This window comes from Globicephala melas, chromosome 19 (genome assembly GCF_963455315.2).
Source record: "Globicephala melas chromosome 19, mGloMel1.2, whole genome shotgun sequence".
NCBI classification, from domain to species: Eukaryota; Metazoa; Chordata; class Mammalia; order Artiodactyla; family Delphinidae; genus Globicephala; species Globicephala melas.
Genome location: NC_083332.1, coordinates 59,480,890 through 59,500,720, shown reverse-complemented (window position 1 = coordinate 59,500,720; position 19,831 = coordinate 59,480,890). Strand labels below are relative to the sequence as shown.

At 57.1% G+C, this 19,831-nt stretch overlaps 1 protein-coding gene across 1 annotated transcript in view; it reads left to right on the top strand.

Moving 5' to 3' along the window:
* Window positions 1–19,114, top strand: part of C19H16orf74 (chromosome 19 C16orf74 homolog) — a 30,533-nt gene extending 11,419 nt beyond the window's left edge. Inside the window, exons 6-7 of the mRNA XM_030863140.3 lie at window positions 15,568–15,680; window positions 18,577–19,114. Of these exons, the coding sequence (XP_030719000.2) occupies window positions 15,568–15,680; window positions 18,577–18,635 (172 nt within the window). The 3' untranslated portion in view covers window positions 18,636–19,114. The remainder of the gene's footprint in view (window positions 1–15,567; window positions 15,681–18,576) is intronic.
* The last annotated feature ends 717 nt before the right edge of the window (window positions 19,115–19,831 follow it).

Sequence of the window (19,831 nt, the reverse complement as noted above, 5' to 3'; positions counted from 1 at the left end):
TTGGGAACCTCTTTCTTACGGGGAACTGCAGAGGACTGGATGCCTGCGCCGGTGAAGTTCACGGTTATCCGTGTCCCTTCCCTCGCTGCCCGCAGGTGTGCTTCCGCCTGGTTGTTGGTGCTGGGACGGACGTGCAGTTGCGCACCGTCTTCTGTTTATATTTTATTTAATGTTGGGTGCGAGTGCTGCGCGTCTCCAGCCAGTATCACTTTCACGATTCTTTAATGCCTGTGTGTGTCCACTTCTGCCAAGGGTGGGTCTTGGGGTTGTTCCCAGCGTGTTGCTTTCGTGGATCATGTCATTTTGATCATCTTTGCTTTCTAACTTTTTAAAATTAGTATTTGTTTGAGGTAAATTCCAGAAATCAGAATGACCTGGTCAAGTAATATGGATAAATGGTGGCTTCTTCCTGGGGGCTTGGCCCAGGCAAGGCCCTTTTCTGTGCCTTCTGAGTGGGTCAAGTCATCTATCCCTCCTCCCACCACGAAGTGAGTACTTCTAGGATTCCCAGTTTCCAGGTGAGGAAGCTGAGGAACAGAGAGGTCATGTAGTTGCCCGGGGCCACACAGCTGGGACCCAGGTGGGATTGGAACCCAGGCGGGCTGTCCCTGAAGCCTAGCTTTAGCCTCCGCTGGTATGGCCTCTTCAGAGGAAAACATTTTAATTCAACACTTGAAGTGACCACTGTAGCTAGAGGCTTTATCCACACGCTCTCCTAAATCTCCACATTAACCCTAGAAGACGATGTTTTAGTTTCCTGGGGCCATTGTAACAAATTACCGCAAACTGGGGGGCTTAAAACCACAGAAATCTATTTTCTCACAGTTCTAGAGGCCAGAAGTGTGAAATCAGAGTGTCAGCAGGGCCGTGCTCCCTCTGGGGGCTCGAGGGGAGAATCCTTCCTGCCTCTTCTGGCTCCTGGGGGCTCCAGGCGTTCTTGGCTTGTGGCCGCATCCCTCCTGCGTCTGCCTCCGTCTTCACCCGGCCTCCTCCCCTGTGTTTCCCTGTGTCCTTTCTCTTAGAAAGACGTTGTTCTCCCCTTTGTCTTATGAAGACACCCATCTTTGGACTTAAAGCCAGTCTTAAATACAGGATGATTGCGTCACAAGATCCTTAAGTAATTACATCTGCAAAGACCTTATTTCCAAATAAGGTCATATTTTGAAGTTCTGGGTAGATGTGAATTTGGAGGGAACTCTACTCCGCCCACCACAAGTCACTTCACCTCTGAGCCTCCTGCGTGTGGGACAAGCACGTAGCTCTCTGTCTTATTTTTAGAACGTGCTCGTTGCCTGTCTGGCAATAAAGACTCAGCCCAAGGTGGGCGATCACGAGAGTGTGACATGGGAGACAGCAGCACAGCTGGGCCCAAGTCCTTTTGTTTCTGGTTCCAGAGGAGGGTGGGCACAGCGGGACACTTTGAGTGGGGGCCTTGTGCTCAAGGGCCTGGCTGTAGCAGCTGTGACCCGTGGAGACGGTCCGCCGTCCAGAGAGCACCTCCCTCGCACTTTCTCACGTAAGGGCTGGCGTGTCTGTCCCCGTGATCCGGGCCTTGTTCCCTGAGCGTCTTCCCCCAGTTTGCTCATCTCGTCCTCAACTACAGCTGGACAACGTAGGTAACATTATAGATGGGGAGGCCGAGGCACAGGGACCGAGGCTTGAGGCCCCAGGGCCGGTCAGGAGGGGCTTGGCTCTGCAGGCGGTGGGGAGGGGGGAGTGCTTTTCCTGCTCTCTGAGCATGTCTGTCCCGGTCGGCCTCAGGTGGCACTGCCAGGAAACATGATGGGGCCGTGTGGCTCTCAGCGGGGCGTCCCCAACCTGAAGCCTGGACTTAACATCTTGCATTAGTGTGGTACATTCATTACAGTCAGCGAATCGATACAGATAACATTATTTTAACTAGAGTCCACGCTTTATCCTAATTTCCTAGTTTTTACCGAACATCCCTATCCTGTCCCCCGAGCCCATCTGGGACCCACCTTACGTTTAGTCATCACGTCTCCTTAGGCCCCTCTGGGCTGGGCCAGTGTCTCAGAAGTTCCTTGTCTTGGTGACCTTGACTGTCCTGAGGAGGACAGGTCAGGTGCTTTGAGGATGCCTCACTGTAGAGATTCGGCTGATGTCGGGGCTTTTGTAGAGTCTGTTTTGTGGAGTGTATGATTACGTTGAGGGTGGGGAGTGAGGAAGACACAGGTGCATTCCCCAGGACACTGGGCACTGGGGGCCCTGACTGCTCGGGCATCTTTCCCGGCTCCCTTCTGGGGCTCAGAGCCTCCGCTCCCCGTAATCCAGGTTTAGGTGGTTGGGAGGTGGCAGTTACGATGCCGATTTTTCTGATTGGTGTTTGGAGGCCCGAGACCAGCCCCGGACCACAGCAAAAGTGAGAGTCACCCCGCACTGCCCCATTCGAGTGCAAACACATGCTTCCAGCTGTCCCGCAGCGGGGTCCAGAGTTGGTCGAGAGATTGTTCATCACACAAACACTGATTGTGTCCCTACTGTGTGCCAACCCACAGCCGGGTGTACAGGGCTTCAGGGCTGAGCAAGGCGGCCACGGTCACTGAACCCCTGGAGCCCAGAAAGTAAGGAGGAGATGCACGTTACTTGGAACCGACGTCCGAGCACAAGCTGCTCTGTGCTAGGACAGAGAGCACCACCCAGCCCACCCAGCCCGGGGGTGGTACCGCTGAGGAAGCCGCACGCCTGGCGGAGCTGGCCTGCGAAAGAGTGGGACGGGACCGTGTCCCAGGCCACACGCACTCCCCAGGCAAACGCCAGAAGCAGGAAGGTGTCAGAGGGTTTGAAGGGGGATGGCGGGTGGGCAGACCGAGGACTGCTCTGGCCGGATGGGGCTGGAGGAAGCTGGGGTTTAGTCATCTTCGGGGACAGGAGCGCAACACAAGGGTAGGAGACAAAGGCATTCGTTTGGCTAATACATCTTGAGCAGTTTTCAGAACCGTGCTGGCTCCGTACTTTTAAAGGGAAGGTCACACGGTGGGATCCACCCGGAGGTAGAGAATGGCCAAGGCTCGATATCTTAATTTGCTGAGGTTTAGTGTTCCCACCTGTGAAATGGGCCTGTGGGGATCCTGGGGTGTCCCTAACCTCGCCACCCCTGCGCACCCTGGAACAGAGCCCGACACACAGCAGGCGCTCTCTCCCCCTGGAGGATCGGCCCAGGCCAGAGCTGTGCTCCTGTGTGACTTTTCATTTGTTCGGCAAACGGTCCTTGAGCGCCTGCCACGTGCCGGGCACTGCACTGGGTCCAGGGACACAGCAGCGACAAGCACGGCTCCCCTGCCTCCACGTACAGGGGACAGAAATGAATGTGTGAACACGGGAACCCGGGCTGGTAGACTTTGTGGTGAGAGCTGCAAAGGGGGTTGAACAAAGAGGTGCAATAGAGGGGCTTGAGGTAAGTGAAGGCCTCTCTGTAGTGCCGACACTGGAGCCAGCCACGCAACGCAGGGAACAGTGTCTAGGCAGAGGGAACAGCAACAAAGGCCCTGAGACCGGAACAGGCTTGGTGAGCTGATGAGCAGCGAAGAGTCAAATGTGGTTGGAATTGGGGGCAGGGGCGGGGACCAAGCAGGGGGAATGGAGGTCCCTGGGACAGGCACGGCCATGGGAGCTGAGCGTTGTATCAAGAACGTCTTTTCCGAGTAATCGGAGGCACTGGAATCACTGCAGAGCAGCGGTCTCATCCTCCACTGCACATCAGGATCACTCACGGCGCCTACAGGAGGCGGCAGCCCTGGTGCGCTGCCCAGCGCCGGGATTTAGTTTGGAAGAAGCTCCCCAGGTGATTGTCCTGTGCAGCCTGGGGTGAGAACCACTGTCTGGGGCCCGTGCCCTTGCTTTTCTGGTGGGCCTGGGGTATAGACTGACACCCAAAGGTGACAAGGGCCAGGCTAGCTTGACTGGGCTTCAGGGATGCAGGCTCCAATCCAGGGCTTGTTCTGGAACCTTCTGAACAGATCTCTGACCGGGAGAAGGGCTCGGGGGGCTAGGAGACCCCCAGCCTACTCAGAGGAGGGGTGGGCAGTCAAAGCCTGTTCTAAACGCTGAAGCAGATGGGGCTTAGCTTGGCCCCGCCCCTTCCCGGGGGAGAGCTGTCGGCCCTCCTGGCTCACGCCAGGAATTTATTAAACCCAGCACCTGCCTCCTTCCAAAGGAGGGAGGGAGGGCCCGCGGCTCGGTCCCTAACTGGGGCCCACCCGGGATTAACCTTTGTCTCCTCCTTATTCTCGGGGCTCCACGGGGTCAGGAATCACGCAGCCTTACTCATCCCTGGAGCCCTTTTCCCGGCTGTGGGTCAGCGCACAGTAGGGACACAGTAAATGTTTGCGGAATGAACACCCTCTCGACTTTAACTAAGATGTGGGACCCTCCCAGGCCTGTCCCTGGGTGGCCGGGGCCGCTGTGCCCTCTCAGCCCCTCGGCCCGGTAGGGAGGTCCACTCCTGCCTTCCCGCATCTCCTGCCATCCGCTCAGCAAGGCTCTGAGGACGATTGCTCATGCCCCCCCGGGTAGGGAGGGGGAAACCGAGGCATAGGGTGGTGAAGCTCTGTGCCCCAGGTCACACGGCTAGAATGTGGCCGCGCTGGGGCCCTGAGGGCCTCGGGAACTGACCGGGCACCCCGGACACGAGGAGCCCCTGCCGCCTGGTGCCGTGCCTGCAGTTTCCTCCGGGCCTGGCCTGGGCGAGGTGCTGCAGAAGTGTTTGTGGAATGAAGGCCAGACGGAGCAAGGCGGGGACGGGACACGGAGGTGGGGAGGTGGGGCTGGACCCGCCGCCTGGCTCTGCTGCTCTCAGTGGACAGGGACCTGGCACTGCTTAGGACTCCCGGGCGAGGGCCGTGTTCACCAGTTATGAGCTGCTGCCACGCGGCTGGCCCGGGCCTGTGGAATTCCTCTCTGCCTCCTGGGCCGTGGTTCCTCAGCCTCACGGTTGGGGTGTAGACGTGATTCTGGGCCAGGACGGAGCTGCCCCATGTCCACCTCTGGCCGTCCCCCCCCCGCCCCCCGCCCATCCTAATGCTTCTGCCTCACGGGCTTCGCGGGGCCCGAGACAGGTGGGTGTGAAGCTGGCTCGTGTGACCTGGCTGAGGGTCTTCAAGCACTCCCTGAATCAGTGCTTTTTGTTTTTAACTGTGAAACAGGCAGAGTTAGACCCCACCCGAGTCAGGGCTGCTGCTGGAGGGGAAGAGGCGTGCCAGGAGCTGGGACTGCGGCCCGGGGTGCGGTGCGCACGCAGACGTGCTAAGGTGCGCACGCAGACGTGCTAAGATGCGCCCATAAGCTTTCTTCCCTTTTGGAATGGCTTTGAAATTTTATTTATGACCGTGGGCCAGGCCTTCCACGGCCAAAGCAAGAGTAAGTGATCCTGGTGTCCACCCTGAGAGGTCACTGACTTGCCCGGGAGTCCAGCACACAAATGGACAGCTGTCCTCAGTCTGTCCCAGGTGGCAGGACGGACCTGCGGCCTGGCGAGCGCTTGTGGCATCAACGCCTACCGTGGGCAGCCACGCCGGCTGAGGGCAGGGCTGGGCTTCCGCCTGTCCCATGGGAGTTTGGGAGCTGAGTGGCCCTGCGGAGCTGTCCTGGATGGCGGGGGACAGGCCTTTTGCCTGGCCACCTACTGGGGAGGGCTGGCCCCGAGAGCAGGTGCCTCCTTAAGCTGTGCACCCTAAGCGCCCTGCTTGCCTCACCCCAGCTCCACCCAGCTGGGTGGACACCTTTCCTGGGCTGAGGGTAGGCCCTGGGAGGGGCTGAACTGTGAACCAGCCGCGGGCAGCATCCGGGCCGCTGGGGACTAGCCTGGCCCTGGGGGGTGGGTCTGGGCCGCACAGCCCAGCATCTACATGGGCCGAAGGCTCAGACCAGGCGCTGTGGGACAGGAAGGGCCTAGCACTGAGGACACCTGTCCTTTTAGCCAGAGCCCCCTGTCACAGCCACCCGCCACGGCCGGCCTCGGCTCCGTGAGACACACTCTGAGGGCCCAGCCGTGGGCTTCCCACCTGTGGGTCAGAAGGGTGAGCCGTGCAGGGGAATACTCTACAGCTGTGAAAAAGGACCGACAGCTCTGTCTGAACGGATAGAGAGCCATTTCCAACTCTTGCAGTGAAGTGAAAAGAACAAGGTGCAAAACAGTGGCTCTGTTGCCACCACCTGTATTGGAAAAAGAAGAGGCACATGCCTGGGAACATATTTGCACGTATATACATAGAATATTCTGGAAGGAGACACACGAAAACAGTAATCATGGCTGTCTCCAAGTGAAGAGGTGAAAAAGAGCTGGGTGTCTGGGGAGTGAGGTGAGAGCAGGACTCAGATGGACCTTCCGGAGTCTCTTCCAGCTGCCCGTGTCTCTGGCCTGGGGAGACCGGCTCGACCCCATTGCCCGGGACTCTGTGAGGTTGACTCCCAGCTTCCTGGGCTCCTGCGACCACACGCTGGGCCACGCTTCTCAGTGATTCAAGGGAGAAGGAGTGTTCCTGGTGGCGTTCCCATCCCCCTCCCTGCCTCTCCAGGCCTGTACTCCGAATTCTCCCCCCGGCCCTTTCACTGCCTTTTTACTGTCTCACCTCCTCAACTTGATCAGACCTTTCCTGCAGCAGGAATGCCCCGCCACCCCCATTTCCCCATGCCACCTCCTAAATCTGTCTATGTCCACCCCTCCTCAGAAGATGTTTTATTTCTCTTTTAAATTATTTTATCTTTTGAATGTGTAAAACGTCACGTAAAATGTGCAAGAGAATATGTAGTAATAAGTCAGGCTCCTCTCACCTCCCTCCCAGCCACCTGCTCGGAGGCAGCCGTTGTTGCCTCCCCGGCTTTGGAGCGCTCTGCTGTCTAGCTGCCCATCTGCACCCCTCTCAGGCCTCAGCTGCCCACAGCTGGCGGACACGTCCCTATCCTCGGGGCCCGGACTCCCCCAGGTGCTCCCCGGTTTGCCCTGGATAACGCCAGCCACCTCCTTCCTCTGGGACTAACTGGGATCTCCTTGCCTATTTGCACATGAATAACCCCAATATCCTATTAATAGCAGTAATAACTACTAATAGCATTAATAACGATTGGCCCCCTGCTGTTAGCCAGGCTGCCCCAGACACCTTCTGCCTGATGTCACATGTCCTGACGAGAGCCCTGCAGGTTATGGGTTAGTATCTAGGGCGAAGTTTCAAATCTTTATTCCACCAAGGGGCCCGCCACTTGCAGCCTCTTTGCAGCTGAGGAAACACAGGCTCAGAGAAGTTAAGAAGCTTGCTCAGCCCGCACAGCCGGTGAAGGGCGAACTGGGGAGACCAGTCCTCTGGCTCAGGTCATCCTCGAGCCACTTCCCGTGGCTCCAGCCACGCAGATGTGCAGTGGAGCCCCTCGGGACAAAGGAAACCACCTGCTCCCAGGCACCTGCTCTGAAGTACCCAAATAACGTCTCAGTTAGTAACAGCTCTGACGGTGGTTCTCAGCTCTGGGGTATCTTGCCCCCCACCAGGTAGAGTTGCCAGATTTAGGAGGGAAAAAAAACATAAAATGGGATGCCCAGTTACATTTGAATTCAGATAAACGAGGACTAATTGCCTAGGATACGTACGTCCGTCCCACATGTAGCATGGGACATATACTAAAACAAATTATTTGTCCTGAATCTCATCTGACAACCCTGCCCCCAGGGGACACTTGGCCATGTCTGGAGACACGTTTTGTTGTCACCGGTGCGGGAGCTACAGCATCTGGAGGCCAGGAGGCCGGTCAGCCCCCTTCAGAGCACAGGACGGCCCCACCACAAAGAATAACCTGGCCCCAGACGCCAGCAGCGCCGAGGCTGAGGACCCAGCGCTACACACGTCACGCGTTTCCCACGGCTCAGGCAGGCATCAAGGGCTTTGTGGATTTTCTTTGCCTTCAGTTCTCCGTCATCCTCTGAGGGCAGGCCTACTCTTTTTTTTTTTTTTTAATATTTATTTATTTGGTTGCACCGGGTCTTAGTTGTAGGAGGCAGGCAGGCTCCTTAGTTGCGGCATGCATGTGGGATCTACTTCCCTGATGAGAGATCGAACCTGGGCCCCCTGCATTGGGAGCGCGGAGTCTTATCCACTATGCCACCAGGGAAGTCCCCAGGCCTACTCTTGAGTCCATTTTAGAGGCCAGAAGACTGAGGGCTGGGGCCGGGGCTGCTTGCCCATCACACAGTGGAGACTTGATGGAGCCGGGCTGGCCCCGGAGAAGCCTTCCCAAGGGGCTGGTGTGAGGAGGAGAAAGGCCCGCCCACCAGGACCGGCAGGGCTGGTGGGGAGGGGAGGGACTGCGGAGTCCAGCAGAGGCAGGGAGGCGGTTGGTTGCTGTCGGAGAGGTGAATACACTTCCCACTTGGCCGTGGCGAAGCTTCTTGCTCTCTGTCTCCTCCTCCCAGCTTCTCTCTTCAGTAGCTCATCCCTGACGCAAGCTGGGGCTTTTCCCTTAATTAAAAAGAGATTTAAAACATCCACTGCCATCTCCGCTGGGCCCGGGCTGCCGAGAAATGGTAAAACCCCCATCCATCCGCCCTGGCCTCGTTCGTAATAATGCAAGGCTTTCCCCTTAATTGGAATTTAAAAAAAAAAAAAGAAGAAAAAGATTAAGTGCATCTGGAACCCTCGGAGGCATTTGTCCATTTGTGTTTTTTGAAAGACCTGCACTAAATCCAGACACCCGGTCATCTCCGAGGAATTAGTGCCAGCCCCCGTCTCCGCCTGGCCCCAGGGCCTTTGTGTGTGCTGCTGCCCACCCGAGAGCCCTCCCTGCCAGCATCTGCCGCTTGCTCCTATCACTGACCCGGGCTCTGCAACGGGTTTCTTTGCTTCCTGGCCCCCAGGAGGACAGGCTGTGTGTCAAATCCCCTGTGAGTTCTCTGTGCCCCAGGGTGTCCATCTGGAAGATGGGCCTCGTTGGAAGGACCAAATAATCCCTGCGAAATGCTCACACAGACCCTGGCCTCCCGGGAGCCCTGTTGTCGTAGATCACCCATGTGGGCCCCTCCCGACAATGGCTTGGATCAGAGGGGACCCTCGTTATTTTTTCCAGCCTCCTCTGAACTCTTTGGGGTCCTGGTTTGCTGCTGGGGCCTGAAGCAAGAGGCAAAGGAAGTCAGTGTGTGATGGGAGAAGCAGAGAAGCATCTGCTGAGACGGTCTTGTTCTCTGCTGTGTCCCCAGCACCTGGAACAATGCCCAGCACACAGTAGGTGCACAGTAGCTGCCTGTGGACTGAGCATCTCCCCTGGGCCTGGCTCTGTGCTGCGGGCTTTATCCGTGCGCTGCAGGGGAAAGGAAGCATCCCCTCACCCTGCAGTTGAGCAGGCCGGGCTCGGGGAAGTGACAGAAGGGAAGCAGGAGGACCGAGACTCAGATTCGGTTTTTCCTCCTTCCCGAGCCCGTGGCCCTTACAACCCAATGAGGAGGAAGGGTCTCCTTTGAGTGTTAAGTTGGAACCAGGAATATCTTTTCAGAGTCACTCCACAGACAGCTGTGTGACTGCAGGGATGAGACAAGGTCCCTGACCTGCACGCAGAGGGCGGGTGGTGCTCAGAATTGGCTGCGTCGGTGAATAAGTGCTAAGGTTAGAATATCATGTTAATAATAACAGCTTGTGTTTCTTGAGTGTGCACTGCAAGGCGGGTTTTGTGGTTTCCTCACCTGCGAAATGCGTGTAACAGTCAGACCCCTAAGCTGGAGTGAAGGCTTCAGTGTGGCTCTTAATCTTCTCAGCGCCCCCTGGAGGTGGCGAATATGAAGTACCCCCATTTTTGCAGGTGAGGAAAGGAGGCCTAGAGGTGGAGCCCCGCCAGTGGAGGAATCCAGGTGTACGTTCTGGCCTCCCACTGCACTGTGGGTCCGGCAGGGCCACTGTGTGATGGTGCCTTGGGGAAGAGTGGATATGGTCCCAGGGACGTGGTCCCAGGCAGGGTCTGCGAGCCGGCACCAGGGTGCTGATCGAGCGCCATTTTAAAAAGAGCCAGCAGAGGGCGCCCTTAAGCCACGATGCCTGCTCTTGGCGGCCTCTGGGTGGCTCGGGGGCCGGGAATGGTGCGGTGTCCCCCGTGCCTGGGGCATCCTGAACAGAGGATAGGCCTGGCTCAGGGCTTCTGAAGGATGAGAAGTGGTGGCTGATACCGGAAGGAGTGAGGTGGGTGCTCAGGCCTGGGAGCCACCTGGCCTCTGCGTGTCCTCAGACACGTCACCTTCCTTCTCCAAGCCTTGGTTTTCTCGCTGGAGAATGGCCATGACCCTAGCGTGCAATCCGAGGGATGGTGTGAGGATTAATGTGGACTCCGCCCAGAGCCTGGCACGGGGGGTGCTTAAGAAGGGGTGGCTCATCTCTGTGGGAGGCGGCAGCAGTGCTCACCTCCCCCGGTGTTTGACCCCAGGCCACTCCTCCCACACTGGGCAGCCCCACGCCCCATGCCTTGTGTTTCATTCCTACAAGATTGGTATCAGAGCTCCATTTCTCCAGCCGTGGATACGAGGAAAGCCGTGTGTTCCCCGGTGCCCGAGCTCGGGGGGTCCCAGCCCTGCTGTCAGAGTCACCCAGGAACGTTTTAAGGTCCTGGTGGCCTGTGTAGCACGGTGAAATCTGGCCCCCTGGAAGCAGGGTCCCCCCCCACCCCGGGATATTTTTTAAACTTTCCAGGTGGCCGCAGTAGGCAGCCAAGATGGAAAACCACTGCCCAGGAGCGGGGCATGGGCAAGGGCCGAACCAGGTTTTCAGAGGCAGTCGGCCTGGCCTCCCATCACAGCCTCCGCCTTTCCCCCGTGGGAAAGTGGGCGCCAGGAGGCCAGAGAGCTCAGGCCCAGCTTGTTCCGTCTCCACAACTGAGACGGCGTGTGCCCCAGAGCAGGGCCTGGTTGAGGCGGGTGACAGCTGCCAGCCCGGAAGGCTTCCTATGCAAGCCCCCCATCACATGCCCAGTCAAAATCTTCAGCGGCTCTGGGGCCCTGCTTCCTCCCTCCTGGGGCTCTGCCCCCTGGGATCCCAGCCAAGCCCTTCCCCTCAGGAAATGGGCTCTCACTGGCCTGAGACGGGCACATAATTAACAAATAACCATTCTGGCTTTAGCACAAATGAGCTTCTTGTCTGGGGCAAGTCTGGCTTTTGTTTTTAATCCCTAAAGTCGGCTTTATCTCTTGAGAGCTGCTCCCTCGTGCTCAGCCACCTCTGCTCTGAGGCTGGGGGGCCTGGGGGGTTGAGAGGGGCAGGAGTCCTGGCCCCCTCCTTTCCCGCCCGCTCCTCCCTCCCCCCTTCTCTCCCTCCCTCCCTTCTCCCTCCTTCCTCTCTCCTCCCCCATCTCCTCCTCTCTCTCTCCTCCCTCCCTCCCCTCCCCCCTTACCTCCCCTCTCCCCCTTACCTCCCCTCTCCCCCCTTCCCCTCCCCTCCCCTCCCTCCTCCCCTCTCTCCTCTCAGCCTCCAGCATCTCTCCAGGGCCCACCAAGCGACCTGATGCTTCCTGATTAACAATGTGGGCTTTGGGGCTTCCCTGGTGGCGCAGTGGTTGAGAGTCCGCCTGCCGATGCAGGGGACGCGGGTTCATCCGGGAAGATCCCACATACCGCGCATGGCTGCTGAGCCTTTGCGTCCGGAGCCTGTGCTCCGCAACGGGAGAGGCCACAACAGAAGAATGTGGGCTTTGTCACTGAGCTCCCAGAACATGTTAAAATGCAAATGGTGGCCCTGGGAGGAGTGTGGTTTTTCTCCATTAGCCTTTTATTTTAGAACTTTGGAATATTCGCCGAGGAAGGGGCCTTGGAGACCGAGCAGGGAGACTCCCTTCGGTTCCAGGTAATAGTAACCAGACCTTGCTTTTGTGGCCGGTGCTCCCCGAGACGCACTTTGTGGATGATTCTAGAGGAAGCTCGCAGGGACCGAACACCGTCTTGGCCCCAGCTCACTGGGCAAGTACTTCCCATTCATTCATTCCGTTCATTTCCTCACGCCCAGCACCTGTCACTTGGCGGCAGCAGCAGCCAGGTCTGGGATTTGGGTTTTGGTTTTGGCATTAACGAGCCTCGGGCTTTTGAGGTTCCTTTGTTGCCTGTTAGGACGTCAGGCATGTCCCTGATCCAAACTCCCCGACCCCTGGGTGTTATAGAGCTGGCAGTGGCAAACCACAGCCCTTGCGCCAGAGCTGGCTGCTCCTCCTATTTGAGTAAATAAAGTTTTATTGGCACACAGCCCCGCCCACTCATTCACATATTGTCTGTGGCTGTGTTTGCCCTCAGTGGCAGAGCTGAGAAGTTGCAACAGAGACTGCATAGCCCCCAAAGTAAAACATATTTACTCTCAGGCACCTTTCAGATAGTTTCCTGGCTCTGTTATAGGATCGTGGTTACAAGAAGCAGAAGCTTTTGGAGTCAGACAGACCCGGGTTTGGGTTCAGATCCTGCCCCTGCCTGTGCACTGGGTGTTCACCGCTGTGCAAGCTCTTACCCTCTCTGGTCCTCAGTCTGTGAGTTTGCATCTCACGGGGTAGCCATGAAGCCTGAAGGAGGAAGTGGCTGGCACGTGGCCAATGATCCTTAAAGGCTGACTGGTGCAGTGATAACAGGAGGGCTTCCTCCAAGTGGCTTCTTTTTATGTGTTTTACATTCTGGGCTTCTGTGTAAGATGGCAGGAAGAAACAGCATACTAAGGCTTTCAAGAAGGTCGGCAGTGGCCTTGGTGGGTACTCCTGAGGGGCTTGTAGTCTGATGCAGGGGACGTGGCCTCTTTCTACAAAACTAACCAGCCTGTTAGATTCAGGGGGCCACAGGGACTCCCTAGCGGGGAAACAGGAATGGAGTTTCAAGGACAGGCAAGCTGTGCTGACTGTATCAGTTACCTACTGCTGCGTAACAAAGCACCCCCAAACTTAGTGGCTTAAATATTTATTATCTCACAGTTTCTGGGGGTTGGGAATTCAGGGACGATTTAGCTTGGAGGTTCTGTCGCAGAGGGTCTCGTGAGGTTACAGTCAAGCTGTCGGCTGGGCCTGTGGTCTCATCTGCAGGCTTGCCTGGGCTGGCAGACTCACTTCCTAAGTGGCTCCCTCCCACGGCTGTTGGCTCACCACCTGGGCTTCTCCTCAGGCTGCTTGAGCATCCTTACAACGTGGCGGCTGTCTTCCCCAGAGCGAGAGCACGAAGGAAGTGCGGTGTCTTTTATGACCTCTCCTGAAGTCACACGCCATCCCTTCCCTCTTTTTCTAGGCATTAGAATTCATCCTCAGTCCATCCTCAGTCCTCTCCCGTGCTGGACAGGAGGGGAATTAGACTCCACCTGTTGGGGACATACTTGAGAACCACCACCCCAACCCTACAGTGGTCAGGGAGCACTCTCCCAGTGGAGGTCAGGGAAGGCCACCCCACTGCTCGGCTCCTCATGTTGGCTAGGGGTTCAGATACTTGAGCTGATGCAATCCAGTCTGGGGCTGTTTGGGGGGGGAAAAAACCCCGCAGTGATGGGACATAAGAGACAAAGATGTAACTACCCAATTCAGCAGTGCCTGAAGTTGTTGTGTTTTTTTTTAAATTTTATTTATTTATTTATGGCTGTTTCGGGTCTTCGTTTCTGTCCGAGGGCTTTCTCTAGTTGTGGCGAGCGGGGGCCACTCTTCATCGCGGTGCACGGGCCTCTCACTATCGCGGCCTCTCTTGTTGTGGAGCACAGGCTCCGGACGCGCAGGCTCAGCGGCCATGGCTCACGGGCCCAGTTGCTCCACAGCATGTGGGATCTTCCCAGACCAGGGCTCGAACCGTGTCCCCTGCATTGGCAGGCAGACTCTCAACCACTGCGTCACCAGGGAAGCCCCTGAAGTTGTTTTTTATTTAAAATTGAAAGCACCCCTACTTGCTCTGTCCCAGGCAGAATGCTAGCTTCAAGGGACACATGGCTGAGTGAGTAGAGGCTGTCCTCCAGACGCGCACAGTAAAGGGAGACAGAACTAGTCGTTGCCATACAGTGAGATGAGCCCTGGAAGACCTCAGACTGAAGGAGCGAGGTCAGATACCCGGGACATCTTCCCCCACAGAAGAGCGTACTGTGCTGGCTTTTGCAGGATGAGTAGGAGGTCACCACCCTACCAAAGCAACGAGGAGCACTCCAGGCAGGCGGGGCGGCCTGTGCAAAGGCACGAAAGGGCTGGGGAGCCCAGGGCATTTGGGGGACTGTGGGCATTTCGGGGCATGTGGGCAGGTGGCAGGGAATGAAGCTTCAAAACGAGTTTGGGCCAGACCGTGAAGGCTGAAGGCTGGGCTAAGAGGCTGACTCTAATTTATAATCAGCATTTCCCAAAACGTATCTCATGACTCATGGTCTTGTGAGATGGTAACAGGTGTCCCTCCAAAAACAGACATCAAGGTTATTTAAGTTCAGGAAGCCCGGGTTGAAGCACAGTGAAAGCAGCTTCCTTAGTGCAGGACTTCTCAGAGCCTTTAATTCTCTAACATGCATGGGACTCTCCAAGAGGACAGAGTAGATGGGATTCGCAGACTCATTTGATCATGGAGCCCCCTTCCTGAGGGAGTCTGAGGAGGCCAGTGTTGCAGGGGACACACTTTTGGAAAAATGCTGCCTGTAGCTAGTTGACAAGAGCTGGTGAGAATTCTGAGCAGCTGCGAGGTACGATCAGGTTTGTTTCTGATGCTGTTTGGAGGGCGGGCTGCCGAGGGGTAAGCCAGGGGGCGGAGAGGCTAGCTAGGGGCGTGAGAGGGGGAGAGGAAGGATGTCCCAGGTATTAAGGCGGTGGAATCTGCGGGCTTGGTGGTTGATTAAACTGGCGGGAGGGTTGGAGGGCAAGGAGGACAGGAGGACTGTGGCCGAGGCTCTGGTTTCCAGCGCATGGTGACGGCTTTGACTCAGATGGGGAGAATAAGGAAGGGGTTTGGCGAGAGTACTTTTATGTCAGCTGGAGATGAAAACTGGGCTGGGCTGGATTACCTGGACTGAGTTTATGGGAGAGAGAAGAGAAGGAATTCAACAACTTAGAAGACATGGACAGATTCCTTGATTAATGCAACGTAGCCAGATGGACGCAAGAGGAAACAGAAAATCTGAATAGCCCCGTCTCTATTAAAGAAACCACAGTGCCCAAAGAAAATTCCAGGCCCAGACAGCTTCTCCGGTGAGTTCATCACTCTTAAGGAAGAAACGATACTGATCTCACGCGAACTCTCTCAGGAAATAAATTGTGGGAGAGGTCACTTCACACATGGCTATGATTCGGACAGGTCTGGGTTCCGGTTCAAGCCCGGTTGGTTTCATCCATTCAGAGCCGTGTTTTGAATACCTACTGCGTGTCACACACCCAGGTCACAGTAGTGAACAAAGCAAAGCAAACTCACGCCCTCGCCAAGTTGCGCAGGGTCGGAGGGGGCATTGCGCCGCCCTGAGGCGCAGTTTCCTCGCGTGTGGCGTGGGGACACCGTGCTGGAGAAGGGCGGCCGGCAGGAGTGGGGGGCAGTCCCCGGCAGCCACTGATGCTTGTCTCTCTGTCGTGTGTGTACGTGTGTGTTCCACGGCCTGCCCTCTCAGGCTTAAAAATGTGTGTCAGCAGCAGCCACGATGAGGCCCCCGTCCTGAGCGACAAGCACCTGGATGTGCCCAACATCATCATCACCCCGCCGACCCCCACGGGCGTGATCCTGCCGAGGGACTCCCGGAGGGCAGGTGAGGCCACCCTGCCACCGTGCTAAGCCAGGGGGTCTGGGGGGCCCCCTTCCGGGCTGTGGGTCTGCCCCCACCCCCAGTTTATTAAAAATTTACACTCGGCTCTGCGTACACTCCACCGTGGGCCCCTCGCCGTGGCACCAGCCTCAGCAATAGTGGTACGTTAAGTAATTAGCTAGACAGCCCCTGCCGACAGCCGGGCGAGTGATGGATGGGGCTGGGCGGGCCCACGGAGGTGACGGACGGAGGTGCCTTCCCCTGCAGCTGGGGAACTGGGCCTCCGTCCTGCCCGCCGCCGCGGTTCAGCCGGACAGGACAGGCTTGGAAACTCCCCCGCGCCCGGGCTGTGGCCGATCTCCGCGCCTTCCGTGGCAGCGCACTGCAGGGAGGAGAGAAGGGATGGGACCGTTCCCAGAGAGAGGGTGAGAGGGAGCCGCCCAAACTGCTGTGTCCCCACCCCCGGCCCCTTTCTGGACACTATCGGAGCCAGTGGGACATTTTTCATGAACAGAATTATTGCTGCTGTTGCGAATAATACAGTAAGTCCCCGACACACGAACGGGTTCCATTCCGAGAGCGCATCCTGAAGTCCAGCAGAGCTAGCCTAGGTACCCAGCTAACACAGCTGGCTAGATAGTACCGTGCTGTAATAGGTTTATAATACCTTTCACAAATAATACGTAAAAAACAAACACAAAAAATAAAGGCACCGTTTTTAATCGTACGGTACCGTCCCTTGAAAAGTACAGTAGTAGAGCACAACACCTGGCACCCAGGGGCTGGCAAGGACCGTCAGCAACAGGAGACGGAGGGCCGGCTGCAGTCTCACTCGTGCCTGACGTTGACGGCACAGGTTCTGGTTTCTTGCTGGACTCAAGTCTAGCTACTCTCTCGAAAAAACGGTCCAGCGATGTCTGGGTAGTGCCGTACCTGCTACATCACCGCTGCTTCTACACTTGCTTCCGGACATCCTGGGCTTGAAATAAGGATGCTGTACTGCTGTACTCTATACAGTTCTGTACAGTAAAGTACACAAGCGCACAACCACTTGTAGAGGATGCACACACGTGACGATGTACGCCAGACACGTGAACTAACTTACGTGATTGGACGTGCGAACGCACGTTTGCATCTTTGAAAGTTTGCAACTTGAAGGTTCGTATGTAGGGGACTTACTGATTATGATTATTTTTTCCTTGAGGTCTCACAGTAACTCTGAGTTAGGTCCCGTTTTCATCATCCCCATTCTGTAGATGGGTAAACTGATGTTCAGAGAGGTTGAGACACTCGCCGTACAGCTGGTACGTGGCAGAGTTGGGATTCAGACCCAGGCCGTGAGATCTGGAGCTCGCGCTCTGGACTGCCAGGCTAGACCCCGTCTCAGTGGCTACCGTCATTCAGCCAATCAACCGTCGTGACGCGAGCCCTGCCTGGCTCCTGCAGGGGACACGGGCCTTCAAGGCTGATGTGGGACTGGTGGGAGACAGTGGGGGACTTGGGGAGGCTTTTCCAGAAGTTCTCAGTTTGGATGTCAGCTTGCCCACCAGGGGGAATGAGCTGGAGAAGCCGTCGGGCTCGGGCCAGGCCCCGTGTGGTTACTGGAGCTGGGCCGTGCACAGTAGTGATAGCCATTGGTCACAGTCCTGTGTCACCTTTTCAAGTGCCCGGCACTGGGCTAAATGCTTTCCACAAATCTTATTTAATTCTCCCTCCAACCCTGTGGGCTGTGAGTACCACCCTTATCTCTAGTTTATAGCTGGGGAAACTGAGGTTCAGAGAGGGACAGCAACTCACCCAAGGGCACACAGCAGGGTGGGAGAAGAGCTGGGTTTCTGCTTCAGCGTCTAATCAGAGAGCTGAGTGTGGGCAGCCGAGGCCCTGGTCCTTGGCTCTGCCATTACGCTCCCTTCTCTCTCAGTGCCTCAGTGTTCTCATCTGTAAGATGGGATCATAACCACCTTCCCTGCTCCTAGGGCCAGTGTGAGTGCCGAGGAGACTCATGGTTACTCCTCAGGGTCCGCGGGGTGAGAGCCCAGAGGCCCTGAGAGCCCACGGAGTCCCAGGGTGGAATAGTGCCGAGGGACCAGCCCAGGGGACCCCTCCTGTCCTGTCCGGTGGCAGAGCTCAGGCCTGACCCTCTGCTTTTCCCCATGTAGAGAGGGAGGTGTAGGAGAAAGGGCACAGGCCTCGGAGGCACAAAACCCTGAATTTGGATCCCGGCTCTGCCACGCGTTAGCGTGTGGTTTTGGGAACGAGGCCTCGGCTCCCCTGTCTCACAGAGAACAGCTGTGCCTCAGAGAGGCCGTGAGCATTCGTGACAAGGAAGGTCAAGGGCCTCACTTCACAGCCCGCACGCGGCCTGTGTCCTTGGTCTTCTCACCAGCGATATTTAGGGCAGCACTTCCTCCAGGGCTGTGGGCTCTGAGTGGTGATCAGATACCTGGGGCTCCCCCCACAGCGAGGGACTGGAGACAACCCTGCCCTGCCCAGACTACCCTGCTCACTGGGGGAAGGTCACCTCTCTCTGGGTCTCAACTCCCCGTCTAGAAGCGGGGACCTCCCGCCCAGCCTCGGGCCTGAAGGCATCTCCAGACAGGCACTCAGAAGAGGCCAAGCCAGGGGTACAATCCCAGGGACCTCAGCCGGAGATCTGGGGGAGCTCGGTGCTGGGTGTGGGCAGAGGATGGGTGGGAAATCCCGTGGGACCCAGGTGAGACCCAGCATCACTGGGGTCCCCTCTCAGAAGCGGCTGACACCAGTGCCGTACGCACAGGGAGCTGGGGCGTTGGTACAAAGCAAGGCGCCCAGAGGCACCGGCCATAGAGCTCCCAGGGAAAGGGGCCTGGCTGTGGTGGTGGGGTCCATCCAGATGTTGACGCCCCCCTCTGTCTCCTAGTCTGGCTGGAGGAGTCAGGGTCGGGCCCGGAGGATGGAGAAGCAGACCCTGAGGCCTGAGGAGAAGGCACGCGTGGGTCGGGGATTTGCCTGCACTGGATCCTTCCCTGGCTGCCCTTCGCTTGGCGTGTCCCGGGGTGCCTGGGACAGATGTGCTGAGAACGCTGGCTGGGAAGACAGAGAGATTCCGGCACTGGACCAGCAGAGGCGTGGCGAGAGGAGCGAGGAAGCGGCCCTGCCCTCGTCCAGAACGACATTTCCCAGGCCCCGTTGAGTGGACCGGACCTCTGATGCCTACATATTCTTGCCGACCGCGAGGCACAGTGACGGCCATCTGGGTACCAGGGACAGGCTTTCTTCTAGACAGACTCCCAGCGGCCTGGGCCATGCAGATGGGTGCCCAGGAGGTCTGCACATATAAGGACTTCTTGCAAAGGGCTGGCTTCATTTTTTACAAGTTGTCTTACCGACATTGAAACAGTCCAAAAAGTGATTTATAATTTCTTTTTTGCACTGTAAGTAAAGACCCCGTGTAACGAGCAGTGGACCCTGCTTCTTGGGCGGGCAGAGAAGGTGGTGCACACCCGGGTACACAGGTGGGCTCCAGAGAATCGCTTATCGTGGAGGGGCTGGTCTGGCTGGTGACGGGTCTTTGGATGGTCTTGGCCTCTTGATTTGCAGAGTGTCCTGTGCCGCCTCATTCTGTGGCCAGCAGCTACTGGAGTGCGTCCTTGTGACAGACGCACAGAGCACGAGCCAGGCCGTGCGAGAGCATTCTCAGCTTGGGCGTGTGGGCCAAGCAAGTCCCACGGCCAAACCCCACGTGGGTGAGCTGGGCGGTCCCATGGCACAGGAAGGGATGGACGTGTCTATTAAAGGGAGTGAGAGACGGGCTGGGAATAATAATCCAGTCTCCCGGCATAGACACTATTATTATCCCCATTTTACAGATGGGGCACTTGAGGAACTTAGAGGCTTAGATCCCTTGCCCAAGGCCATCAGATAGTAAGAATTTGAACCCAGACCCCATACTCTTTTCTTTTTTAATATAAATTTATTTATTTATTTTTGGCTGCGTTTGGGTCTTCATTGCTGCACACGGGCTTTCTCTAGTCGCGGCGAGTAGGGGCTACTCTTCGTTGCGGTGCACGGGCTTCTCATTGCGGTGGATTCTCTTGTTGTAGAGCACGGGCTCTAGGCGCGCGGGCTTCAGTAGTTGTGGCACACGGGCTCAGTACTTGTGGCTCGCGGGCTCT